Source organism: Cucurbita maxima, unplaced genomic scaffold (assembly GCF_002738345.1).
Source record: "Cucurbita maxima cultivar Rimu unplaced genomic scaffold, Cmax_1.0 Cma_Scf00024, whole genome shotgun sequence".
Taxonomy (NCBI): Eukaryota; Viridiplantae; Streptophyta; class Magnoliopsida; order Cucurbitales; family Cucurbitaceae; genus Cucurbita; species Cucurbita maxima.
The window spans coordinates 1,698,548-1,710,635 of NW_019272040.1; the positions used below are offsets into that span (position 1 = coordinate 1,698,548).

The 12,088-nt window shown below is 34.1% G+C and overlaps 2 protein-coding genes across 2 annotated transcripts; both read left to right on the top strand.

Moving 5' to 3' along the window:
• Nucleotides 1–2,259: 2,259 nt before the first annotated feature.
• On the top strand, nucleotides 2,260–5,821 carry LOC111497982 (probable glycosyltransferase At5g03795). The gene is made up of 5 exons (XM_023149015.1): nucleotides 2,260–2,747; nucleotides 3,482–4,317; nucleotides 4,401–4,531; nucleotides 4,620–4,968; nucleotides 5,057–5,821. The coding sequence occupies exons 2-5, from the start codon at nucleotides 3,553–3,555 to the stop codon at nucleotides 5,741–5,743; spliced, it is 1,932 nt and encodes a 643-aa protein (XP_023004783.1). The 5' UTR covers nucleotides 2,260–2,747; nucleotides 3,482–3,552; the 3' UTR covers nucleotides 5,744–5,821.
• A 1,238-nt stretch (nucleotides 5,822–7,059) lies between these two features.
• LOC111498023 lies at nucleotides 7,060–10,441 on the top strand. The gene is made up of 5 exons (XM_023149076.1): nucleotides 7,060–7,394; nucleotides 8,686–9,075; nucleotides 9,145–9,231; nucleotides 9,311–9,382; nucleotides 10,142–10,441. Exons 1-5 carry the CDS (start codon nucleotides 7,347–7,349, stop codon nucleotides 10,322–10,324), a joined length of 780 nt encoding a protein of 259 aa, XP_023004844.1. The 5' UTR covers nucleotides 7,060–7,346; the 3' UTR covers nucleotides 10,325–10,441.
• Nucleotides 10,442–12,088: the final 1,647 nt, after the last annotated feature.

Consider the following 12,088-nt stretch of genomic DNA (forward strand, 5'->3'; position numbering starts at 1 on the left):
ACCGCCGGCAGCCGGGAAGAATTCAGGGAGGGAGTTAACTTGAGACTTAAAACACGTGGTTCTATAAGACATGATTGTAACCCTTGATAGATACTGGACGACATTATTTCGACCAAATTCCAAAAAAACAGGGGAAGAAAACAGAGTAGAGCAAATATTGAGCTGAAAACAGAATAAATGGCGGAAAAGATTGCAACTTTGAAGCTTATATGAGGTGAAAACACAAAAATATGAAATGGGTTTTGGTCGGAATTGAAGATAGCTGGGTTGTGGAGGAGAGAGAAGGGAGTTAAAGATGAAGAAAGAAGTGGGTGAGGGTAGGAATTTATAGTGGAAAAGGAGGTGAGGGAAGTTTTACTCTGTTTTTCTCTCTCCTCTGTCTCTACTTCTCTCTCCTACATGTACAAAAAGGGAACATAAAGGTAAGAAGGAGAAAAAAAAACACAGCAGACATGTTTGTTGTATGGTGGTAATTACGACATAAGCAAGTGGTTGGGATAAAGAATTCAACTTTTCTCTTATTCTAAGGTGAGAAAGTTTAATTTTGGAATCAAATTCACTTTTTTATTTTTTGTTCTTCCGATAATCTCGTGATATATTTCATCGTTTGATATTTGAATTTGATTTATAATTCGTTCTTAATTTTTAAATGTTGTTCTCTAATTAGTCCGGTTATAGTAGTAGGTTACTTGATTGTCAAACTATTTAGAAATTAATGTCAAACTTAAAAAATAATTCAAAATTGAACTTTACCGATTTTGAAACTTTTGTACTTAAATTCAAAGCTAAAACATATCGTCTCGGGTTCTTATGTTTGTAGCCCTTCAACCCGAGAATATACTATATAATAAATCTATTTCTTTCAAAAGTTACAAAATTTTGATATTTTAATTTTAAAAGAGACAGATAAATCCTTTTTATTTAATTTTAGAACTTAATTTTTTTTATAGCTTTTAAAAATTTTAAACTAAACAATATAATATATATATATTATAATTACCTTAATAAATATTGAGGGTTTTTTTTTTAATTATTATTATTATTTAGATTTTTCAATTAATGAAACTGAAAGCCCAATTCCATAAAACTTATCCTAAAATCATACTCATAACCTCATGGGCAAACCCATTGGAATTTCATGGGCCATCCAAGCCCAAATATTGGGCCTAAAGCCCATTTAAGATATCAAAAGAGCTATTTCTCATAGCCTCATGGGCAAACCCATTGGAATTTCATGGGCCATCCAAGCCCAAATATTGGGCCTAAAGCCCATTTAAGATATCAAAAGAGCTATTTCTCATAGCCTCATGGGCAAACCCATTGGAATTTCATGGGCCATCCAAGCCCAAATATTGGGCCTAAAGCCCATTTAAGATATCAAAAGAGCTATTTCTCATAGCCTCATGGGCAAACCCATTGGAATTTCATGGGCCTTCCAAGCCCAAATATTGGGCCTAAAGCCCATTTAAGATATCAAAAGAGCTATTTCCCATGTCCTTCCTTTTGTGTATATAGTCATAAAAATGGTTTGGGGCTTTCCACGACCTCAATTTTTTTCTTTTGTCGAATAAATATCAATTTTGAGATATTTTTCATGAATTTTCGGTCGACGAATCTTAATTTTTCTTGATGTTTTAGATAAATATTATCGACAATAACGTGGATTCAGGTTTTAACACTGATTTATAGTGTGTGAACGCGTTGAATTTTTTAATTCGTAGATTAAATCCAAATGAATTAGATCCTTTTAATTATTTCAATTATAGAATTTGAATAAAATAAATATATAATTTACCCAAATAATAAATAAAACAAAATAAATAAATAAGCATTTCCCATTTTTTCTTGCTTGAAAATAATGCAAAATTGGACAGTGTTGTATTAAGATTACCAAAAATAACCACATGTAATTAATGATAAAATTTTAAACGAATAATTACATTAATATCATAATTAAAAAAATATGAAGAATTTTCAAGGGTAAAAATGTAATAAAATTGATGCAAAATATACTATTTGGCGTAATTTCTATTTTAAAAAATGGTATATTATATTGTTTTTATTATTGAAGAATATATTATTTATATTTTTGTTAATTTCCTTATTTTTCTAGGATTAAAATAATACGTGAACTTACATTAAAGAAAAAAAAAAGCGTTAAATTAAGTCAAAGTCAACTCACAACCAATATATATATATTTTTTAATTGAAAGATTAAATTAATAAAGAAAATAATTGATTACGATTTTTGAAAGCGATTTTCTCGGCAGCATGTAAGCATTCGAGACAGAGAAAAGGAGACCGTTTGTTTAGGCCCAAATGACGGCGACCGATACCGCCGCCTGTTTAGACCAAATCGACAGCGGCGACGGCGGCGGCGGCGAGGATGAATCGTCAATGGCCAGCGATCTTTTACGCCATTTCACCGAACATCAAATCAATAGCTACCCTTCTCCGGCCGTGACTTTTCCAAAAGCGGCAAAATCAGTAGCAGAAGCGCCAAGCAAAGCACCTAATAACACTTACTCAAATTTCTTCCCATTCCCCAACCAGCTTCTGACGCTTGTAGAAGCCAGCCACGTAGCTCTCGATTATCGAACCCAGTTTTTTTTTTCCTTTTTTGGATCTTCAGACACCGCATGAATCTCCCAGAAACGATTCAAATGGGTTTAAATCGCGATTCTTAAGTCACCTCTCTCCGCTGCTGTTTTGCTCGAGATCCATTTCGTGGATTCAATGTTTTGAAGGTTTGAATCTCGTTTTCTATTACAATTCTTCGTAATTTTTACTGGTTTGTAGATGATTCAAGTGGTTTCTAGTAAGTAATTCGAAATCGTATCTAGGTCCTTTGAAATTGAATGAATGGTGTATTAATGGATGTGATTCTTGTGGACTTTGATTGAGTATTTCCTTCTTGCATGAACCAGATCATGAGCTCTGATCGTCATTACAGTTCATCTGAGTTGATTTGCATTTACTTGATGCTTTGTGCAAATTCAAAAATGGCTAAAATCAAATGGAACCCTGCAAGATTTTGAAATGTTCTTGACTGAAATCATACTTTTACTTTGATGAATCTTATAAATCAATGTAGGCACTGTTTTACTTTGATGGTATTAGCGTTTATTGAGGTTAAATGAATCATTAATACATATTTTCCATTAATGGATGCCTTGCTGTTTCTGTTCTTGGTATGATAACGAATCATGTTACAGTTTTTCTTTTGAATATTTATGACAGATTGGTTTAATTTTCTTTTCTTTTGGTCGGTTTCATCAAACATAGGAATTCTTCTAATGCTGGTGAGACAGATCTTATGAACTTAGTATATTTGTAGCAATAGAATGGGCTGCTAAAGCCTTGCATGAAACAGTATTTGCTACTTTGATTCCTTTCATTAATGCGTATATTGCTGTCTTTATACTGTGTATATGAACAGAGGAATGAACAATATTAGATTCCTTTTCTATATTTATGACAGGGAGTTTTCCATCTTAGCCTGGGGTTTTAAAATATCATCGTTGGATTATGATCATTTGATAGTTTTTCAAGATGGGTCAAGAACTCTGTTCGATATCTCAAATCGGTTCGAGAAGAGTGATATGGCTGATGGGGGTGATGTTTGCTATGATTTTGGCGTTTCAATGCTTTGAGCTTTCGTTTGGGTATTCTTTGTTTTCTTTATTTTCTGTTGGTAAGGTTATTGTCAATGAAGAAGGCAGTTCCAGTTCTTCCCCTGTCAATGATCCGATATCGAAGACCGGGCTTGTTGCCGAATCTCCACTTGCAGATGGTATAAATTCAACTGCATCCAATCATAGTTATGATCGTGCTAATCAGCCTTCGTCATCCGGGGATTTGATAGAGTCTGTTGGGAATTCAACCATCAATATGCAAGGAAATAATCGAAGTTTTGATGGGAAAGACAACTCTTTACGAAATGATTCGATAGGATACAACAATCACTCGAGCAATAACTTTGCAGCCCCTCCTGCAGTTCCACCGACGAGTTCATCTTTAATGATAGTTGGGAATACAAGTAGTGTTGCTACGAATGCATCGAGCCTCAACTCTTCCCTTGGATCCAACTCTCCCGACACTTCTGATAAATTGAAAACATCTGTGGAAGAGAAAGATGAAAAAAATACTTCTGATAAGAACGAGCAGACTGAGCCATTGCACGGTGATCACGGTATAGGGAAAAACAAGACAGTCTCTGAGAAGAAGAAAGTGCCTAAAGACCCTTCTTCAGGAATATATACAATATCTGACATGGACAGTTTGTTGTTTGAAACCCGCTCGTCCAACCGTCCAATCGTAAGTGCTGTTGATTTTCTCTAAAAAACTCGAAGAACTATACAGCTTAAATGATTATCTTGTATCTCTCAAATTATTTTCAGGTACCAAGATGGCCTTCGGCCACTGATCAAGAACTGTTACAAGCCAAATTACTGATTGAGAACGCACCCGTAATAGATAATGACCCGATACTATATTCTCCTCTGTTTCGAAATGTTTCTGTTTTCAAAAGGTGGGATTATGATGTTTCCAGCACGAACTCGATTATGTAAATAGTTAGATCTTGTTTCTGTTCATTTATATTGCATTCTATGTTGCAGAAGCTATGAACTAATGGAGAGAACTCTCAAAGTGTACATCTATGCAGAAGGAGAGAGGCCAATCTTTCACCAAGGTCCGCTCCAGGGTATCTATGCTTCCGAGGGGTGGTTCATGAAGATACTCGAATCAAACAAAAGATTCGTTACTAAGGACCCAAAAAAAGCTCATCTATTTTACTTGCCTTTCAGCTCTCGACAATTGGAAGACACCTTATATGTGCGCGACTCGCACAGCTTCACGAACCTCATACAACACCTCAAGAACTACTTGGACTTGATTGCTGCAAAGTATCCGTCCTGGAACAGAACTGAAGGCGCCGATCATTTTATTGCTGCTTGTCATGATTGGGTACGTCTGTTCCTTTACATTCTCGATATTAATAAACGATATCGGTATCGGAATCAAGCCTCTCAAACACCATGTAGAAAACTTGCAGGCACCTGCAGAAACCAGGAAGTATATGGCAAAATGCATAAGAGCTCTGTGCAACTCCGATGTCAAGGAAGGTTTTGTTTTCGGCAAGGACGTATCCCTTCCCGAAACATCCGTGCGTGTCGCTCGGAATCCTCTAAAAGATGTCGGTGGCAATCCTGCATCGAAGAGGCCGATCCTTGCCTTCTTTGCAGGAAGAATGCACGGCAACTTACGGTCAATTCTCGTGAAATATTGGGAAGGAAAAGACCCCGACATGAAAATCTCCGGGCCAATGCCAAAGGTCAAGGGGAAGGGGAAGAAGGGGGGTGGAAAGAACTACCTATGGCACATGAAGAACAGCAAATACTGCATCTGTGCTAAAGGATACGAAGTGAACAGCCCCCGAGTCGTCGAATCGATCATGTACGAATGTGTTCCAGTGATCATATCGGATAACTTCGTGCCTCCGTTGTTTGGGGTTCTTAACTGGGAATCATTTGCAGTGTTCGTAGCGGAGAAAGAGATTCCGAACCTGAAGAAGATTCTGATGTCGATACCAGAGAAGAGGTATAAGGAGATGCAGATGAGGGTGAAGAAGGTGCAGCCTCATTTTCTTTGGCATTCAAAGCCTCAAAAGTATGATTTGTTTCATATGATATTACATTCCATTTGGTACAACAGACTTTACCAGATAACACCCAATCTTTGATTATTTTTATTTTTATTTTTTGTAAGATCAGAATAATTCAATTCTGGATTTTAAAAAAAGCATTTTTCATTATTTAAATAATTAATTATATGTAGCTGTTGGTGGATGGATTACAAGAAATGCAAGAGTTTTTTTTTTTTTTATTACAAGAAATGTAATAATTTTTCGTATTTATTTAAAGTTCTAATATTTAATTAGAGAGAAAAAAATATTAGAAAAGTTGTAGAAATTAAAGAATGAGAAAAAAAAAAAAAGATTTAAGAGAATATTTAGGAAATAATTAGAGAATTAAATAGATGATTTATGGAGGGTAAATAAGTAATTTTTGTTTATATAAAAAAAATTAAAGTTTTTTTTTAATTAAGATTATTATTTATTAATGTTTTTTTAAAGTTTAAATAAAAAAAACTTTTTAAATAGATGATTTATAGAGGGTAAATAAGTAATTTTTGTTTATATAAAAAAATTAAAGTTTTTTTTAATTAAGATTATTATTTTTAATGTTATTTTTTTAAGTTTAAATAAAAAATATTTTAAAAAATATTTTAAATAGATGATTTATGGAGGGTATATAGGTAATTTTTGTTTAATAAAAAATTAAAGTTTTTTTTAATTAAGATTATTATTAATTAATGTTATTTTTTTAAGTTTAAATAAAAAAAAACTTTTTAAAAATATTTTAAATAGATGATTTATGGAGGGTAGATAAGTAATTTTAGTTTACATAAAAAAATTAAAGTTTTTTTTTTAAATTAAGATTATTATTTATTAATGTTATTTTTTAAAGTTTAAATATAAAAAACTTTTTAAATAGATGATTTATGGAGGGTAAATAAGTAATTTTCGTTTATAAAAAAATTAGAACATTTTTTTAATTAAGATTATTATTTATTAATGTTATTTTTTAAAGTTTAAATAAAAAAAAAACTTGTTAAATAGATGATTTATGAAGGGTAAATAAGTAATTTTCGTTTATATAAAAAAAATTAAAGTTTTTTTCTTAATTAAGATTATTATTTATTAATATGTATTTTTTAAAGTTTAAATAAAAATATTTTAAATAGATGATTTATGGAGGGTAAATAAGTAATTTTAGTTATTAATGTTATTTTTAAAAAATTTAAATGTATTGATAAATTTTTTCAAATTTTTTGAAGATTCGAATATATTTTTGGAATATTTTTGGAACAAAGTAATAAATGAATTTTTAGTTTAAAATTTTGATTTTTTTTTTTTTTTTTTAATTGAGAAGATTTTTTAGAATATTTATATTAATTAATTAATTAATTACAAACGCCTAAAACTAAAAAGCCTACCCAAAATCGTGAACGGAATATTATTGGAGGCACCATAATTGTGGACTACCAAGTGGTGTGCTCTAAAATTTGAAGATTTCATTTCCAGAAAATGATTCTTAATGACGTTTATTTTGATTTTGTTGTTCAATAAATTGGATGAAAATCGAAATGAATTAGCTGTCTTTCGCCGTTTCCCCAAGTTCTGAAATGGATCGCCCGCAATCGATTGAAACGTAAATTTTGGTGGGAGATTTCGATATCTTCATCTTTTCGCTGGGGAAGGGTTTTGTCTTTGTAGCCACAAAATGAGGAAGAAATCCCTGGCGGCAAAATCTGGGGGAAATGCCGAATTGGTAGGTGATTCAACTCTTGTTTTACTTGTTTCGATCTTCTGGTGGCTGCTGTTTTCTTTGATCAAACTATTTCACTCATTTCTAAGGAGGATTTTCTCCTTGAAACTAGTTTCGATCGAATAATGGTTTCAGTTATTAAGTTTTCGATTTCAGAGCTCCAAACCCTTCCAGAAACTCTTGATTTCCATTGATATGAACTGAAGTGTTTTGTGTGTAGATTGAAACGAAGTTGAATTAGGGCATATAGATGAAGGCATCACGTTTCTGCTGAATGTTCCTTGATTCTTATGATTCAACTTAGAGCTCGTTTCATATGTGATGCTTTCTAGACCAGTTTTTCTTCAACTTCTTTACTGGAAGAAAGGAAAAACTTGTCCCTTAGGTGTGCAAATTTTTCATTATATGGTTCTTTTTGGAGTCTAGCTATCTATGCTACTGAAACCGTCCGAGCTCACCGCTAGCAAATATTGTCTGCTTTGGCTCATTATCTATCGCCGTTAACCTCACGGTTTTAGAACGCGTCTATTAAGGAGAGATTTTCACACCCTTATAAGGAATTGTAAGGAATGCTTCGTTCCCGTCTACTTGACCTTTCATTTTCGGGTATTTTTTGTTCCAGAGTGTTGCATCGATAGCCCTTTTATGACATCTTTATTGGTCATTTGTGCTTGGGAGGGTCGATGCTTTAGACGTTGTTTAGAGTGTCTAAACTTTCAGCCTTGACCTTTTCATTTTTAGATATTCTTTGTTCTTGAGTGTTGCATCAATAGCCCTCTAATGACATCTTTATTGGTCATTTGTGCTTGGGAGGTTCGATGCTTTAGATGTTGTTTAGAGTGTCTCGACTTTCAGCCTTGTCCCTATTGACAAGGAATTATAAGGAATGTTTAGTTCCCCTCTACAACCAATGTGGGATCTCACAGCTACTTGGCCTTTTCATTTCAGAGTGTTGCATCAATAGCCCTCTTATGAAATCTTTATTGGTCATTTGTGCTTGGGGGGTCGATGTTTTGGATGTTGTTTAGAGTGTCTCGACTTTCATCCCTGGCCCCGATTGATATAACTTGTCTAGGCGTGCTTATGATGATTTAGACCACCGGTTGTTGCTATACTCCATGACGTGATGTTCATGCAGTCTTTGGTTCAATGTTTTCTAGCTCATTATCAAGTAGCCTAGAAAAGATCATTTATTGGTTCAATTTTTTCTAGCTCATTATCAAGTAGCCTAGAAAAGATCATTATCAAGTTGCTATACTCCATGACGTGATCTTTATTGGTTCAATGTTTGTAGAGCACAGAAGCAGCACACGAAAGCGCAATGACGACCTCTGAAAGACCAGAAGCTACCAATCCATCCTTGAAGAAAGTAAAATCACCATTAGAGAGTCGAAGTTCTTCAAAAAAGAAAATGAATGGGTTCTCTGTTCGTCGATCCGAACGTATACAGAATTCTATGCCTCAAAACCTCAAAATACAGAGTGTCATTGAAGAGATTACTCTTAGTGAAAGTGATGGAGACGATGAGTTGCCTACCGACCATGAGAAAAGTACACCACCGCCCGACGAAGAGAATTACTGGCCGGAGTTAATGATGGAGGGAAGGAAATTTGAAGGGAAAATTGACTATATTGTAAAACTGCTTGAATCACATGGCCATACCTTAGACTCAATAAAGACTGAGGTATAGAGCATTTTATGTTTCTTGTGTTCTTAGGTTGAAAGATTTTGCTCATGAATTTGTGAATGGCAGGTTATCAAAAGATCGTGCTCAACCGAAACGACGGTACCTACACCTGATATGAACTACAAGAGCTTGTATATAGCATCCCAGAAGAAGGTTATATTCATCGATTTTTCTCAAGCCTGACTTGAATTCATTGCGAACCGTGTTTGGACAACTATTTGCTTATCTGCAGATTGAAGAACTAGCTGAAGAAAATCAAGTGCTTACTCTAAAATTGGAAAAGGCTCTTGGCTTATTTGAAGCAGTATGTACCATCCAATTCCACTTCTTCTAGCTGTCGTAGTTTTGTTCATAGAATGAAAATGTCCATTAGAAATCTCCGAAAAGAACTCGTAAAAGAGCGCCCGAGCTCAATCATAAGAATTAGAAAGGTATCATGACTTGCCTTTGAAAGGGGGGGAGCAAAAGAACTTGCTAGTTGACCTAATCATTTCCGATATGACCTCCGACGTATACCATTTTTTGAAAACCATTTCTAATGGTCTATGTTGTGAGATCCCACGTCTGTTGGTGTGGGGAACGAAACATTCCTTATAAGGGTATGGAAACCTCTCTCTAACAAACACGTTTTAAAACTTTGAGGGGAAGCCCTTGAAGGGAAAGCCCAGATATGACAATATCTGTTAGTGATGGGCTTGAACTACGAGGATTTCGAACCTCCTTGAGACCATGTTGATATTTTAGAAAAAGGTGTTCGATTAGGCTACCACCTGGGGCTTGAAGGGAAGCCCAGATAGGACAATATCTGCTAGTGGTTGGCTTGGGCTATGAGGGTTTTGAACTTCCTTGAGACCATGTTGATATTTTAGAAAAAGGTGTTCGATTAGGCACCTCTAGTTTAGGCTTTGACCCCAAAGTCCACTTTGAATTGAGAATGTCCCATGGTTCCAATATGGAAAACTTTTGCTATTGAAGTCGCATCATATGTTGTGTTATGTTCTTGTCTAAATTATGTCACGTCTCTTGACTTTGTTATCCATAATCAAATTGATGTTTTGTATAGTACAAGAACGGGAATCGTGATGCATTTGAAATGTTGGAGAAGTTGAAGGACGTCATTTTGATCTCGAACAGTTTGAAAGTGTCGGAATCAACTCAAGCTACGTCTCGAGCAGAGCTCAACAAGATTACGTCTCTCGATGTTCGTCCTTCAAGCAAGAAGAAGAAGACGTCTAAACAAAATTGAACTTGAAAATGGTAAGAACTCTTCTTTCCTTTTGTCAACTTAAGGGATGCAGCTTTTGTTAGACCATACAATACAATGCATGGAAATGTGAATGAAAGATCTTAGATTTGAAACTCAGACAAGATTCTCAAACCATATTAATTACTCGGGTTTGGGTTTCGGTTCGGGTTCGAGTTTGTTTGATGAAACTTTAGGCCCATTAAATTTTGGCCCAAATGTGACCCATTATAAGTTAAGCCCAAGCCCAACACAATCTCTTTGCCTCACATATTCATATTTTATTTTTAGTTTAATTTTTTTTTTAAAAAAGTAAGTTTCCGATCATTACTTTCATTTATGAAATTATTTATCTCGTTAAGAAACATAGTTTTATTTATTTATTTATTTGCTTTAACTATTTAAATATTATAAATATTTGATGTATGAGTATGAATGTTTGATATTTGGGTTTTACGAAATTTTGCTCGGGTTGCCAACCTAACTTAACCGAACCTAATCTGTATATACCCCTAAGCATGACATTGTCGTATTTAGAAATTAAGTGCATTCTCACACCCAAATCAAGTTGTACTTAGATCGGACCGACAAAAATTATGAATAAATAAAACACCTAATTAAAAGGAAAAGTACAAAGTAATTAATTAATAAATAAACAAACAAATCAAAGACAAAAACTATAAATGAATTATATTGGAAGTCAACTAAATCTTTTTATTATTTTTTTTAATATATATTTGATTAAAATTTTAATTAATTAGAAACAAATAACAGGGTCACGAGATCAGATGTTATAAACTTTATAATATATTAATAAATAAAGTTTTTAATATTAAATTACTAATTTCCACCTCACGGCTCACAGGGCTTTGGCTTTAGGGAAGAAAGGAAAAAGCTCGTGAAATGGGCACGTGATGAACTGCGTCCTTCTTGTGTACCTGCCACCACCAGAGCACTGCTCTCTCCGACCAATTTCCAGTACGGACCACTCTTGTTCCCTTCCTCACCCGTGTGTTAATATTTATTTCGTACTACTCTACTAACTAGTATTCATGGTAGTAGGTTTAGTGTTATAAGTTTTCCACTTCTTAACCTACCCAACATTCATGTCATACTAATCTTAAAATTTATTTCAACCGGACAAAAACGTAGCCGATGTAGCTAACTTGAGAACTCGAGCTTCAACCGACATTCAGACGACAACAATGGTAAAATGTGTTGGATTGAAAAAAAGAGTGTAGCCCATAAAATATGTAAAACCTTCCCACCCGATGTGGCTGACTTGAGAACTTAAGATTCAACCGACATTCACATGACAACAATAGTAAAATTTGTCTAACTGAGAAAAGACTGTAGCCCGCAAAATATGTAAAACCTTTACAATTTTTTTTTTTTTTTTTTTTTTTGTTGACTTTTATCACTAAGAGAAATAAATGAGCCACTAATTAAAAAAATTAGTGGAAGCATGAAGCATGATTTTGTTGGGAATCATTATTAATTAATGAAAATTAATTATATTTATGGGGAAAATAAATAGTTAATTAAAGTGGTTTTTGGAAATTTTGAGCGCGTTTGACCCAAAGCCAGTTGTCTAATTTGTTGTTGAAAAAAGTCAAAAACGAATCCTAACCGTCGGATCTAATTATGAAGGAACATACACACGTGGAACATATCATCTGAGTGGATGCCACGTGCCTGTACGTTAACATTGGAAACGACGCCGTCTTAAACAAATAGTTCGTACAATTTCGCGTTTTTCTCTTCTCG